Source organism: Scleropages formosus, chromosome 18 (genome assembly GCF_900964775.1).
Source record: "Scleropages formosus chromosome 18, fSclFor1.1, whole genome shotgun sequence".
NCBI lineage: Eukaryota > Metazoa > Chordata > Actinopteri > Osteoglossiformes > Osteoglossidae > Scleropages > Scleropages formosus.
In genome coordinates this window covers 10705168-10719968 of record NC_041823.1, presented here as the reverse complement: position 1 = coordinate 10719968, position 14801 = coordinate 10705168, and the positions used below count along the sequence as shown (strand labels likewise).

At 42.7% G+C, this 14801-nt stretch overlaps 2 protein-coding genes across 2 annotated transcripts in view; one reads left to right on the top strand and one right to left on the bottom strand.

The window, feature by feature from the left end:
• tg (thyroglobulin) overlaps positions 1 to 12528 on the top strand; it is a 38411-nt gene extending 25883 nt beyond the window's left edge. The window contains exons 37-48 of the mRNA XM_018762767.2: positions 374 to 538; positions 755 to 959; positions 1392 to 1479; positions 1597 to 1756; positions 2228 to 2415; positions 6418 to 6618; positions 7433 to 7600; positions 8070 to 8257; positions 9667 to 9774; positions 11317 to 11457; positions 11652 to 11845; positions 12316 to 12528. Of these exons, the coding sequence (XP_018618283.2) occupies positions 374 to 538; positions 755 to 959; positions 1392 to 1479; positions 1597 to 1756; positions 2228 to 2415; positions 6418 to 6618; positions 7433 to 7600; positions 8070 to 8257; positions 9667 to 9774; positions 11317 to 11457; positions 11652 to 11845; positions 12316 to 12440 (1931 nt within the window). The 3' untranslated portion in view covers positions 12441 to 12528. The remainder of the gene's footprint in view (positions 1 to 373; positions 539 to 754; positions 960 to 1391; positions 1480 to 1596; positions 1757 to 2227; positions 2416 to 6417; positions 6619 to 7432; positions 7601 to 8069; positions 8258 to 9666; positions 9775 to 11316; positions 11458 to 11651; positions 11846 to 12315) is intronic.
• Positions 2526 to 5634, bottom strand: LOC108940721 (src-like-adapter). Its single transcript, XM_018763062.1, has 7 exons — positions 5428 to 5634; positions 4900 to 4993; positions 4601 to 4687; positions 4407 to 4510; positions 4081 to 4212; positions 3539 to 3665; positions 2526 to 3185 (listed from the first exon to the last, which is right to left on the bottom strand). Exons 1-7 carry the CDS (start codon positions 5504 to 5506, stop codon positions 2966 to 2968), a joined length of 843 nt encoding a protein of 280 aa, XP_018618578.1. The 5' UTR covers positions 5507 to 5634; the 3' UTR covers positions 2526 to 2965.
• Positions 12529 to 14801: the final 2273 nt, after the last annotated feature.

Below are 14801 nucleotides of genomic sequence, written 5' to 3'. Positions count from 1 at the left end.
CTTTCCTGGAAACAATGAATCTCCCTGATATGTCACTCGTGGTGACTGTTGTCGTTAAAGAAGGGAGGCGTAGAAACCAAAGCACATGGTAACCTTGAAATAAACTTTAAGTAGCTCACACAACCAGAACATTTACATTTACATTACATTTACATTTATTCATTTAGCAGACGCTTTTGTCCAAAGCGACGTACATCTCAGCAAAAGTACAGTTTATGCATTACATTGAGAGAAGGAGACATAGCTGCAGACATGAAAGTCTCAAGCAAACCCAAAAAGTGAAGTGCAGAGAACAGTGCAGTGCAGAGATTAAGGTGTGGTAAAGTTTACTCAGTGCGTTTGTGTCATTGTGACCCCGGGTCCTTCCCCTCAGCCTGTATGCTGAATGAGTCCTGCTCGCTTGTGGCCGTGGACAGGAAGGAATCTGCCGTGCGCTGCACGCTTTACCCCGACACTCGCGCCTGCACCCCAGCTACAGGTGGTCTTACTTGCCGACTCCTGGTCAAAGAGCCAGCCCGGTACCTCTACCTTAGAAAAGGTGAGTGGGGGGTCACTTTTATTTTACCAGAACGCACTGTGAACCAAAAGGGTTGCTGAGATATCATATGTAGATGTCTGCATCCGTCCTTCATGACTCTGAACTGATTCATGCAGTTTTCTCCTCAAAACTGCAGCAACCGCTAAATTTAAACAGTGTGAGTAAAATACGTGGTATTCGGCAGCTGGCCCAACACGTGATTCTTCTGTTACTCAGGTGCAAAGCGGGAGCTAAAGTCAGTGCTCATCCCAGGGCACGGGCGCCTCCTCGGAGACTCGCAGGTAGCGACCGTTGGCCAGGAATGGAAACGGGTGGTGCGCTTCCTTGGGGTGCCATTCGCTCGTCCGCCGGTTGGGCCGCTCCGCTTCAGTGCCCCGCAATCCGCCGATTGGAAGGACACATGGAATGCCACCTTCCCCCGGTAACAAAACAACTCATAATTTCACTTTTACTTGTGACATGCCCATTCTTCTCACCGATATTTATTGCTCTGAAGTTCACTTTTTCTAACTACTGTATATGAAATAAATGTGTATCATGTTATGGATCCATATGATCTATGCAGTATTATTTATTCATTAATTATGAATACATTTTTGTTATAAACTTTTTACGAACTGATTTATGTTTGTTTACCAAGCTACTTAGTTATATACCCTTTTATAAAGCTGGGTAATTTTTCTGGGAATAGTTGAGGGTTAGTACTTTGATCAAGGCTACTACAGCGGGAGACGGGGTTCAAATCTTGGTCTTCCAGTTGAAAGATGACCAGTCTAATCATCATGTCACCTGTTCTTCAAATATAAATGAATGTAAGTATACAATGTGTGCATCTTTGCAATTCCCATTGCAGTCCCAGCTGCGTGCAGCCAGGTGATGTGGAGTCTGCTTTGGTCAGCGAAGACTGTCTGTATCTGAACATCTTCATCCCCAACAGCATTGTAAGTCTTCTCGGTTTTCTTTATTCTTGGCGTTATTATTCCATTACACTTGTTATAGAACTGTAGTTGTCCTGCTGGTTCTCCATGGTGATGTAAACCTGGACATGTCTCTAACAGAAAGGCAACAGCTCTGTTCTGGTCTTCTTCCACAACCCCTTGAGAGGTCCCAGCGGTGATGGGCCAATGTTCTTGGATGGCTCGTATCTTGCTGCAGTTGGAGATGTTATTGTGGTGACGGCCAGCTTTAGAGTTGCAGCTTTTGGGTTCCTGAGTGCAGGTACTATGATGTTCGGAAATAATCTTTCCATAATCTACTCATACATTTCCTCATCAGCCTACAGGTATTCTCCTGATGTATGTTCTCTTTGAAAGTTCAGTATTTCCCGTATGATGTTGACTTCTAAATTGTGTGTTTCATTCTGACCAGTCACTCTGGTAGAGTTACTTCACTACATACAGTTGCACTGAAAATACCTTTCTGTACAAGTATAATGAACATGTAGGTGCAGGAGATGGCGCAGTGATTACAACTGCTGCCTTGAACTCAACAGACCCAGGTTCTAATTCCACCTCCTGTTGTAGTACCCTTGAGCAAGGTGCTTACCCTAAATTGCTCTTGTAAAAGTTACTGAGCTGTATAAATAAATAATTCTTTCTTATTAGATTGGCACTGTAGGTATACCTCATTTATGTGCCTAACATGGATCCATATGTTTAGTTACTTTTCAGGTGCTTTCTTTTTTTAAAGGCTCATCTGGTAACAGCGGCCTTCAGGACCAAGCTGCAGCCCTGACGTGGGTTCAGAAGAACATCGCTTACTTCGGGGGTGACCCTGCGAAAGTAACGCTAGGGGCGGAGCGGAACGGTGCTGACATTGCCAGCCTGCTCCTCGTCTCTGCTGGGACCGGGAGACTCTTCCAAAGGGCTCTGCTCATGGTAAGGAAGCACTGCTGTCACAATGATGGTTGTGTTTGTTCCGTCTTACAGGAGGCTGTCGGAAAACTATGGACATGAAGGTTCAGTTGAGGTCCATCAGATCTTGGCATTGTAACATTTATTGAACATTAGGCCAATAGTAAAAATGAAGCTTTTTACAGACTGCAGATAACATTTTACTTCTCTTTTTCTCTTCATGTTTTTGATGATGTTCTTGGGCCATTATAGATTTATGCTGGATAGCGCAAAGTGAGGATAGAACCGAATGACACCAAATGAAATATGGCTTTACTGACTGCCTTTCTTTGGATTACACAGAAAATTTATTTGAGTGAAAATTATTTATTTTACATTATTATTCTTTAAATATCTATTGCAAAAAAATCTTTAGTTATTAATGTTGTGGAAAACATTCCACAATTAGATATAAGCAAACAGAACGAAAAGTACCAGGGATAGCGATCTTACTGATGAGTCATGACAAAATAAGCATGCTGTCTACAAAAATGAACAAATGTTTATTTCTTGTGTGAAACCGCTATGTATTTCTTTAAATGAGCTGCTGAAAGCTTTCTTCTTCATTTGCCACGCCATTGACCTCCCCAGGATACATGTACGATTTACACTTCTTCTTAGAACTGGACTTCTGCTTTAAGGGTCCCGACTCCATGAGGGAGATGTATGCGGCAATGCTGTTCCTCACTCCAAAGCTTACAGCCGAGTCGCTGTTGTCGGGGCTGCCTGGACTCTTCTGGTCTATTAATTCTGACCTAGTAATCACACAAACACAACATTAATGCAGAGATATAATCACAGCGAAGTGAAAAATTTACTTCAGTTCCAACAAATCGTTCCTTCCATATTTGAAGCAGCAGGAGTCGTAGTGGTTAGAGATGTTGCCTTCAAGTCATAGGTATCTGGTTTGAATCCCACCTATGACTGTACTTCCCTTGATCATGGTATTTACCCTGAGCTGCCACAGTAAAAATTACCCAGAGGTATTAAAGTTGTAAGTCATTGTTAGTGCCTTAGTATGAAAATATGACCATCTGTAGCGAGTTATGTGACGAAGAAGCCAGCAGCAGACAGGTACAGCTTTAGGTCTGTTGGTTTTAGTCCTTACTGTTTAACTTTTTTCCGGTCAAAGTTGCAACGCATCACGACGGGGGGTGGCTGATCCGACAGGTTGACGCCGGTGTTGAAGGCTAGGCATGGAGTAGTGAGGGTGCAACAGAGGTCATCTGCAGAGTCTAAGGAAAGGACAGTCAGTCATTCGGTTACTAAACATGCAGTGAATATTGCTCATACCTTCACAGTCCTCATCACCCATCTGTGCACCATATGTCACAGCGGGGCTCATACTCAGACGGAGAGTTCATCAGTTCCCTCAAATGCTCGAAATGAGTCTCTATTTCAGAGCATTGATCTGTTTTAGTATGATTTATTCATTTAACTGGTGCTTTTCCACAAATTGGCTTACACTAAGCTACTTAAAATGATTTATACAGCTGGGTAACTTTTATTGGACCAGTTCAGGTTAAATACCTTCCTCACGGGTACTAGAGTCGAAGTTGAGGTTCGAACTTGAGTGGAAGGTGAGGACTCTAATCCCTACACTTCCAGCCGCCCCTTTTAACATGATTGTTTCTTTGCGGGATTATTTACCCGAATAGTGATTGATCAAGTCCTCTAGGCTCTGGAAGGTCACCTGGCGAGAGATGTAGTAGCGGCCGTTTGGCAGGTGAAAGATCCGGTAATGTTTCACACACCTGTTCAACACCGACAGGGAGTACGTCCCTACAGCAAGAATCATAAATATTTTCTTAAATCCGTTCATGCGTCATGCTGATGAATTATATCTGGAATGCAACACATACAGTAAATATTGTTTCCATTCAGGAAATGTGATGAAGATTGATGTTAAAATTGAGATAAATGTTTCAATTGTGGCTTTGCATTTCAAAATGAATCAGGCATGGTTTTGGCAGCACCTTGTTCGCTCGTGCTCTCTCGTATCAAGAAGGATCCAGCCCTGTGTCCTGGGAGCTGTAGCAGCTCCTCGGCATTTTGTCTGCCCACGCCCTCAAAGAGCCATCTAAAGACAACATCGCGGTGGTTGGGTCAGAGCCTTGCCAAAGCCAGATCTGGGTTTCGGCAGGCAGGTTTTGAAAGGTGCCAAACTTACCCTTGGTAGACTTTTCCGGTCTGGTTTTTTGGAATGTAGCTTTTGTTTTTTGTCATGACGCTGCAGACCTGCCACCAGGATTCGTCTCTGAAAGGAAGTGAGAGAGAAAGTCGGGACGGTTCTGTGTACGTGAGCAGAACGGCTGCTGCTGATTATAACGGTCTGCTGGGTGGTCGATCAGATTAAATCGTTGGCCGTCTATAAACGGTAATATCAACGTCTGGGGGATTGCGCAAACGCACTCAGGACCCGAGTGAGTGATTTTAGGGTAACGCGAGTGGTGAAGAATCGAGCCTTACTCTGACAGAACCTGCAGCTTTTCCCCAACTCTGAAGATCGGCTCGCCCGTGTCCGAGGAGGGGTAGTCGTGCAGTACGACAAGGGTGAAATCATCTGTGAGGGTGACCAGACAAATAAAAATTCAGCGTTTCTACAAGATTTCTATTAATTACCATTTCAGACAAAACAAGGAGAAACGAGAATGAAAATCATTTCTCAAGTGACACAGAAACTGAAATAGTTTGGTTTCGTTTTTTTCATTTAAATAGCTGACACCTTGCTGGATACTCCATACGTTCAGCTAAGGAATAATATAAGGAATAATCGTAGTCGTGCAATATGAAATACAGGCGCTACTGATGTTTAATTGTTGTGCACCTGAAAAATGCCACAACTTGTATGTCAGCTGATCAAGGTACAGACATGACCCTTCACTGCTGCATTTAAACTTACAGCATTCAGGCTTAAAGCTAGTTTGCTGCTACTAAGCGTGAGCGTGACAGCTGCTTGTTCCAGATGACCGCAAGACGCCGCGCTTGTTTGCGTACCTTTCAGCAGCGGGTCAGCGCAGACAGCGCCATCGCCGCTCTCTTTCATCGCCGCTTTGCTCGTCCCGGCATTCCCCATGGCGGGCCGGGCCCGGGCGTCAGGCTGCCGTCGGCCTACGGAAGTGGAACCGTACAGAAGCGACCATCCATACCTCGTGCGGCAGGACTTTTTGTTCTCATTGAGAGTCGTGCAGCTCTGACCGGACCTCGAGCTGTCTGCGCAAACCTCTTGTGCAACTTCCGACAAGTAGCGACAGGGCTGTCAAAATGCAGAAGCTGTGTGCGACCACAAATTTTCAGCCCCAAAGTGATTCACGTAAGAAGTGCAACTTAAAATTAACATGTGAAATAATTTAAATGCAAGTTCCAACAAACAAATGCGAGTGCTACGAAAAGTTTGGCAGAAAACAAGTTCGTCCGCGTGCACTGATATTGCAGCTCATAGATGGAAAAGCGTCTAAGTGAATAAATGTCAATGTAATGTAAATGTTTTGCACAGTGGCGCTCCATTAAAATATGAAAATAATAAGGCAGAAGAAGGTTAAATATTAATGCACAGTTATATGTATAAAAATATTAAAATAACAATGTTGCATATTCATAGTATAGTTTTTTGCTTTTGTACCTTAAAACTGGACACAGTTGAACTCTGAATTTTTAGGACTTGTGCTCTGTTTTTTAAGTCTTGTTTTCCTCTTTTTGTTTTGGGCCCCAATTCCTTTTAAGCAGCCAGTGTCTGCTTTTTTGTTCCCAAACAAGTGTTTTATTTTCAGTCAGAATGATTTCTTTCCATTTATTGTGGCTGAACGGCCACTTGGTTACGAATTCAGTAGGAACATAGTGGCCCATTGTGGGTTTCACAGTCAGAAATGATCTAAGACGGTAAGAATTTATGATAATATTCTATCCAAGCTGCAGGTTTTGTTACCAATATTTTAGGTTTTTTTTTCATTTTGAAGTTGTGCTTGTGACCTGTGCCGTCTCTGTCAGGGTGGCTCGGCCTTCTCCCCGGCATCTGTGATGAGCAGCTCCAAGGCCCAGGAGCAGGTTGACAGTCTGGCTAGAGAAGTGGGATGCCCCTCCTATAGCCCCGCCCCTAGCCCCACCCCTGGCCCCGCCCCTAGTCCCACCCAGATGCTCTCATGCCTGCGGAGGGTGTCAGCCCCAGCTCTCAACGCTGCCCAAACCAAGGTACCTCTGTATTATCCAGTCTGTTTTCTCATACAATTGTGATGGGTGACATTTACTGCCCTTACAGAATTAACACAAACATTTCTTTTTTTGATAATTAAAGGAAAAAAGAAAACTAACATTTTCTCCATTTTATGGTACATAAAAAAAATCCTAGTCTTTCTGTTTGCGGTTAACAAATCAACCTTATTTTTACATCATTCCTTGGACTTGTGCATGACCAGCAGTGTGCCAGGGGCTAAAGGGAAAGTCTTACCGGGGAAAGTTTTTGTATTGTATTACTGAGGAATTTCCTATAGCACACCAGTGTGGGTTATGCAACCCTACCTAAATAGCTTGCAGGCTGCCTGAATGTGGACCTGCGTTGGATTTCGAGCAGCTTGCATAACCGTGCTCCAGCACGCTCCTTACACCAGCCATTTCTTCATGTGTCCCCCAAGAATCATAACTGCTTTTCCATTTTCTATAAATTTTTCACTCTTCTGGCACATTCTACACATAATTCTACTTATTTTTTCCACAAGAGTCTCACTGGTGGAAATCTGAAATAGCTGGAAGTCCTAAATAATCCTGGATAAATTCCCAATATTTTTTTTTTACTGAATGTGACTTACTGACTTTTTCAAGCTAAGTCTTATGTTTTAAAATGAATTCTTATGTTTTCCTTCGAACTATGAAGAGGTTAAGACACATTCTACTACACCTTTCACAGTTTGACAGTTCATCAGTGTCTTTTGCAGTGTATTTGTTTTAGTAGATATAGTTTGGTAAACAGCCTAATGTCCTGCTTCATGACACACCTGTATTTTGGCAGCTGCTCTCTGTCAGTGGCCCTCTGCAAGCCTGGGCCCCTGTGCTCGATGGGATATCTGTGAAAGAGAATCCTTCTTCAGCTCTCCAGAAGGGGCGACTTCATCACGTTGACCTAATGCTGGGGTCTTCTGCAGAGGATGGACTGATCAGTCGGGCCAAAAATATCAAGGTGAAAAAGGATTTTCATACCTGTGCTATGGCGTTAATCAAGCAATGGAATTACAAGTTCTTTTTCTCTGTTATGATATTACGCAGTTCTTAAATACATCAACTGTGCCTCTAAAGTACATCTAAAAGTATACGTTTTTGTTTCTTAACCTGCTGTTATAACAATATATCTTTTTGACCATAACCAGTGTTACAATTTGTGAAATGTGACGTTAGTATGACAGATTAGCCCTCATTTTTTGCTGAAGTGTCAATATTTACATGCACACTAATGAATTATGTATTGCACAAAGACATACTGTACACTTTATTATTTCATATACATTTAATTCTCTTGCAAGGTTATTGAGTTTCCATAATTATATGCCACACATGGCACACACAAGAAGCCTGACACACTGAAGTGCAGAACCTGGAAAATTATTACTGGAAGCTACACTTTAGGTCACGCTAAACTGTCTATGAATCAGAAATTTGAGGAGCTACAGGGCCGGGTGGATGGGAAGACAGCTTTTTACGAAGCCCTGTCCAACTCCTTGGGGGGAGACGGTGCCAACGAGCTGGTGAAGGATGCGGCCACGTGGTTTTACGCCATGCAGCACGACCCCTCGCCCGCAGGTTATAATGTCTTCTCCCGGGCCTTGGAAAACGCCACAAGGTAAATGCCACACACTGCTTGGATGGCCAGTGCCCTATTAGGGGTACTTTGCAAAGCTTTTCTGTTTAGTCAGGCAGATGCTGCAGGCGATGGAAGTGTTTAGAGAACCTTAAGTGCCTCTTGTTTACTCACCTTGAGACCTTTTGACCTAATGGTCAGGAGAAGGGACATGGAAATCTTCTTTTGACTCAAATAAAATAATAGAATAATACTAGAATAAGCTATTTACTGAATCAAATCACTGTGCAAAGCCTATACCACTTAAGTGTTATGTTCACTGTTTTTTAATTTTCTAATGCACTGCAAGTGTTACTAATTGGCAGCATAATACCAGAAAGTCTTGGAAAAAAAACTTCCAAAACTCACAAGCAGAAGATCCTGAAATGTTCCAGTGGTTCATCTACGACACTGTAGTTCTTTGTCTAAAAGCATCTGGCCCTTTGGATAAGCTCCCTGCTACTTGGTTACCCTGTTTTTGCACTCGCTTGAATATCGTGTCCATTGTGAGGTTAATTCATGTTTAATTGGTCCTACTTACCATGTCTGCTTACCTTTTTATGACCTTTCTTATTTCATTTTGATTAACTTATGTAATTGGTATGCACAGAAACCAGCAACGTTTGGGGAAAAAGGCTTCTGATGAATGAATTAACGAAACTATAAAATCCCAGATTCTGTTGTTAAGCTGCACACCAGGAATGACTTTCCACTTAGTCTTTGTGCTTTTCCAGTTATAGCAGTAGCATTTTGGTTAGTTGTATGTTTGCTTTGGTAAAGTGCTTCAATATACTTTAATATACTTAAACCCCACCCATGGGAGGGGCTTCCACCAACCAATGAGCTTGTATCCTGTCAGTCCGAGTCATCTGCATGATGAAGACTTTAACACCATCGAGAGCGTCGGCTAGGAAGCGTTCCGGCAAATACGAGCCGCTATATAAATACACCGTGCAGCAGTCAGGCTTGGTTTTCCTCATGGAAACTATTACCAACTCCTGCAGGCAACGGGGTTGATGTCATTGTGCTAATTGCACTGCTGTTGCAGCTGCTGCCACCGCATGATTCCGCTCGCATGAGTAACAGTTGTCCCCTGCAACCATGTTTCGCATGCATGTGCGAGCAAGCACCCATTGATAGGATGTGCTGTTTTAATGACACTGAAGCTTGGCATCGTTGCACGCACTCTTGAGTTTTGAGCTCACCGCAAATTCAGCATCGTCCTTGCTCGAGGATTAAGATATTAAGTCAAGGTGTCTCTTACTGGATGCTCTATGACATCTTTAACCCAACAAATCTTTGCTGCTGGATTTTATCATTAAAATAAACTATTTAAAGACTTTAACTGCAGCTGGGTGCTGTGAATTCCCACAGCGGTCGTTGCTCAAAAACTGATTTCCTCCTCCTCCAAGGGATCTCTTCATCATCTGCCCCGCAGTGAAGATGGCCAGTTTCTGGGCTGCTCAGACAAGGTCCAATGTCTTCATGTACCACTTACCTGAGAAGACTGCCCAGACCAGGTATTTGCTTTGCCAGAAGATATCACACCTGACATGAATCCAACAGAGACTGTTGGGGTTTGCTGTAATTATGCATTCATGAAAGCCCCACAAGTTGAGATGACCTGTGGTTTGTTCTGTGTTTGCAACACTGAGACTATAATAGCGATAAACCATAACTTCCTTTTAAAAAGACCAAATCTTGATGTATGATTGTGTGATTGTGTAACAAAAAGGGACATTTAAAGTCCTAGGCATAGTGCCTAACTTTTCTTAGAAGATAAACTGCTCATATCTGAGTTTGAGTCACTGTCTTCAGATGTCCATTGACTTAGTGCAAGAGGATTGTCTGTGGTGTTTTGGAAGTTATTTTTGAGTGCATCTATGGTTCGTTGCTCACTGAGCTGTGAATTTCAGCTGCGCCTCTGCTCTACCTTTTCTCAAGTGCTGTGAACACCCCCATCGCACAGACTGCGCCGCTATGCTATGCGAGACTCAAATGTCTGACATTTTTCATGTGTCTGATGCCTAGAAGCCCAGAGCTGAGTTTGTGCTCAGTTTTTCTTTCTCTCAGTGTGGTCTTGGCATCAAGAAATCTCCTGTGGTTCATTGACTGTTATTTCTCAAAACATAAAAAAAAAAAAAAAAGTCGCAGAGTGTAGTGCTTTAACCCTTACACAGGAAAAATTGTGATTCTGACTAAAAGAGGTTTTAATTTTCTGAAAAAATAATCTCCAACAGAAATATGATGGGTGGATTCAAAGTTGCTTCTGCTTTAGATGGCTAGATTAAAAAATTCCTTGCAAAGATACCATGTAAAACCTGATTGTTTACCATGTAAAAAAATTATTTATGCTAGGTGTCTTTGAAAAGAAGAAAATGGGGGACTATGTATAAGTCATATTCAAGTACTCTTATTAAAGGCATATTTATGATTAAACTAGCATTACTATATTGGTCACTTTGTTCTGAAACTTGTTCATGTCACATTAGTTTCCCTGGTTTTACTTATACATACACACACACACACACACACACTTAGCTGATGCTTTTCTCCAAAGAGACTTACATTAAGGTTACAGTTATTTACCCATTTACACAACGGGGTAATTTTACTGGAGCAATTTAGGGTAAGTACCTTGGTCAAGGGTACCACAGCCAGAGGTGGGGATCAAACCTGAGACTTTTGGATCCAAGGCAGTAGCTCTAACCGTTACGCCACCAGCTGTCCCACACACGTGCACAATGTGAGCTTCTGGCTTTCTGACAATAGTGCACTGTTTATCTGTGACTGTTTACTTCCCTTCTCCAGGATCCCTCCCTCCTCGCAAGTGGGTAGCATTTACAGTGAGGTGCTGATGTTATTTTTCCTGCCCTTAGGCTATCAATTTGCCGTCTCTCTTACTTTCCCTGCCCTGTGCACACGTTAAGCCTCATTGCAGCGAAACACCTATATTGCCATGTAATAGTGTTGTGTCGTGTAGATGTTGTGGGGTCTTGCTCTGAGGAGTGCATTGTTGTTATGATCTGAGCCATATTTGTCTGGTTTTTTTCCATTATCAGTGCAGATCTATCAATGCCCCTGGACCTCCAGTTTGTTTTCGGAGTCCCACATCACCTGCAGACAAAGGATGTTTTCACTGCTGCGGAAAGAAGACTTTCTCTACGTGTGATGAACTATGTTGCTAACTTTATAAAGTCTGGGTGAGACACAAAGTTAACCAAATGATCAAGTTACCTTCTTAGTATATTACTACAGTACAATCTTCTGTCCTATGCCAAATCCCTTATCCAGTAATGTTACTGTGTTTACTGATCATTTTATTTACAGCACTTCTCAGTTGGACCAGTGCGAGTTGAGTATCGTCACTGATGTTTCTCTTTTTTCTACATTCTAGGAATCCCAACAATCCACAGCCCTCCTCATGGGTGTCCTTCAGTGAAATGCTGCCCCCATGGCCCAGGTTCCTGCCTCACCCCAGTGGGGATAACTACAAGGAGCTTGGAATCCCCCTCAACAACCGCAAGGGCCTTCGGCGTGTGGAGTGCTCCTTCTGGCATGACTACATCCCAGGCCTGGCGCTCTCCTCCGGTACATGGGTGCAGTGGTACTGATAGCTTGGGCTTTTGGACCACCTTGGACCATCTGTGAGGCCTTGGGCCCGTTAGCTTCCACACACTGGCATCTGCTGTGTTAAATTCATTAGCTCATAGGGTACATGTCCAAAATGGACTCCTGACCTCCTTCTGCTGTGCCGGGATATTAACTGTGCAGCTGTTGTATGTGGATTTGACCTCCCGTCAAAATGTGTGTCCATTTTCCACTCTTCGGCTTCTGGCTTGGAAGAAACTGGGAACCATTACATCACTGGGCTCGTTTGCTGAGGAATGCTTAGTGCTGGTCTGGGTCATAACTCGTGTCTTTTGCCTGCAGCAGAGATTGATAGTCAGAGATGAATAGCAGAGGTCAAAAGAGTGAGGAGCGATAGCTTCAGGCTTTTTGGGAGTGGTCCAAAAAAAAAAACATTCTATATGGTCATTTTTTTTCCCCTTCCCCCCCAGACAAACTGCTACGTGGGCTTTCCGAGGGACAATCTGAATCAACAGCAGGACCAAGCACTCTTAACAAGGTCAACACTTCAGCAGCAGCAAGTGGACCCAAGTCTGAAAAGGATGCTTATGCTTAAGTGTGATGTCTTCTCATCACACATTTTTTTGAAAACGGAATACAATTCAGCTGCCTTCTTCCTGTTTGTGATTACTAAGAAATCCTAATCATGCACCTTTCAACTAACTGTAATTTTACAAACTCATGAATAAATTGCATTGCTGAAAGATTATCACAAAGTCAATTTGTCTTTGTAACATTTCTCAAAGCAACTCCCACCGCTCTCTGTAGTTGAGCCATTTCCTTTTTAAGATTCAAGATTCAAGAGTTTGTCTTATGTACAATCAACAGTCTGTTATGCCATACAGTGAAATTCTTACTTTGTGAATCCTCCCAGGAGCCTAAGACATAAATTATAAATTATAAGGACATAAAGAAAGAAAGCACAAGGTGTAAGTTACAAATTTACAAAATTACAATTAGTGCAAACTGTAGAGCATATCTAACTGGTAATGTGCTTTTTAATATACTTGAAAATAGCCTACATGTTCTTGTTATTGCATTGGGGAGGGGCAAGTCTTAGTTTAGATCTTTGTCTTCATGGATTCGCATTACATTGGGCTTTTTTGATGTGATGAAGCTGCAGTTCTCCTCTGCCAACACCAAACTGCCAGGTATGAACATCCTGTTTTTTCACAATATGAAGAAATGAAACAAATCAGTAATGGTGAAGAAGGTGCTTCTGGAAGTTTCCTCTCTATTTGCTAGTCTCAAAACTGATTTTACCAGGATTTTCAGCTTTATGTAAAATTACTTTAAAGAACTTGAGTAGTGCTATCACTACATTTTACAGTATAAAGTAGAAAGAAAAGAAGTGCTGTTGTACCCTTGATTAAGGTATTTACCTTAAACTGCTCCAGTAAACATTGCCCAGTTCTATGAATGGGTCAATAATGGTAACAAACAACATTCCAAGTTGCTTTGGAGAAAAAAGAAATCAACTAAATGATCAAAGCTAAATACAAACCTTTAACCTTGGAAACTTTAACACTGGTTTCAGTTCCATGTCAATTATATCCTCTGGGTACTCTTTCTACTGTAGTACCCTAGATGAAGAATTCATACGGTGAAAAATTGGTGGAACGGTGGCACAGTGATTAGTGCTGCTGTCTCACAACACTTGGGGGGTGCAAGGGGATGTGGGTTTGGTCCCCGCTCAGTCTACGTGGAGTTTGCATGTTCTCTCGGTGCTCTGGTTTCCTCCCCTAGTCCAAAGACATGCTGTTCACATTCACCCACAGTGTGTGAGTGACACAGAGAGAGTGTGTTCCACTGGTGTATGGATGAGTGACCCAGTGTAAGTAGTGTATCTAGCAGTGTAAGTCACTGCGGTGAATAAGGTGTGTGGGCTGATAACGCTATATAGAGTTTGTTAGAAGTTGCTTTAGCAAAAAGCATCTGCTAAATAAGTAAATGTAAAAACTACCCAGCAGTGTAAATGGGTAAGTCATAGTAAAGCTGATTAACATTGTAAGTTGTCTTGGTGAAAGATTCTGGCTAAACTAATATTAATGTAACATTTTCTTCTTTGTGGTCCAGTATTGAGCACTGTCTTCTTCTTAAGAAGACTTTGAAAAATAAATGAACATTCACGTCAGCACCGGTCGTGCTTTGCCTTTCTGATGCTGAACATATCCACATGTTCAGGCTTAATTAAATCACACTTTACACCATATCAGTAACCAACACACCAAGGGCGCTGCCATTAAAACCCTACGTGTGCTCCATACTATCAATAACGAGAAAATCACTGATCAGGAAGATCTTGCAGTGGTGCTGATTTTCTGGATTAAGCCCCAGTTTGCAATACACTCAAAAGATACATCTGCGCTTTACAAGAGTCAGTTTCAGAGCCATCAGTTCAAGTGAACGCTATGTACACATGCCTATGCATGTCTTAAGGAGATGTGGTACGGTTACAGTGGGTCGTGCTGGTGCCTCACAGCTCCTGGGTTCGTCTTTGGATGTAGGTTTGAATTCAGTTATCAGTGTGAAGTTTTTTCCTGGTTTTTTTCCTTTTTTCCATGGTGTTCCCCCATGTGCTCTGGTTTCCTCCCACAGTCCAAAGACATGCGTTTCTGGTTAACTGGTGATTCTAAATTATCAGCTCTCTGTGTATGTGTGAGCGAATGTGCGTGTCTCGTTGCCCTGTGATGTAGCGGTGTCCCTGTCTCGCCACCCTACATTTCCGGGCTATTCTCTGGACCACCATAACCCTGCAGCAGACAAGCAGTTGCTGATAATGTATGGCTGGATGAGCAAATTCAGACAAAACTGCAGTTGAACCCATAGCCATGGAGTGGTGAGCAGCCACACCATGAACTTTTCCACCTCTTCATTATGAATACAGTATGTGCTCTGTCCCAAGAATTTAAGTGGA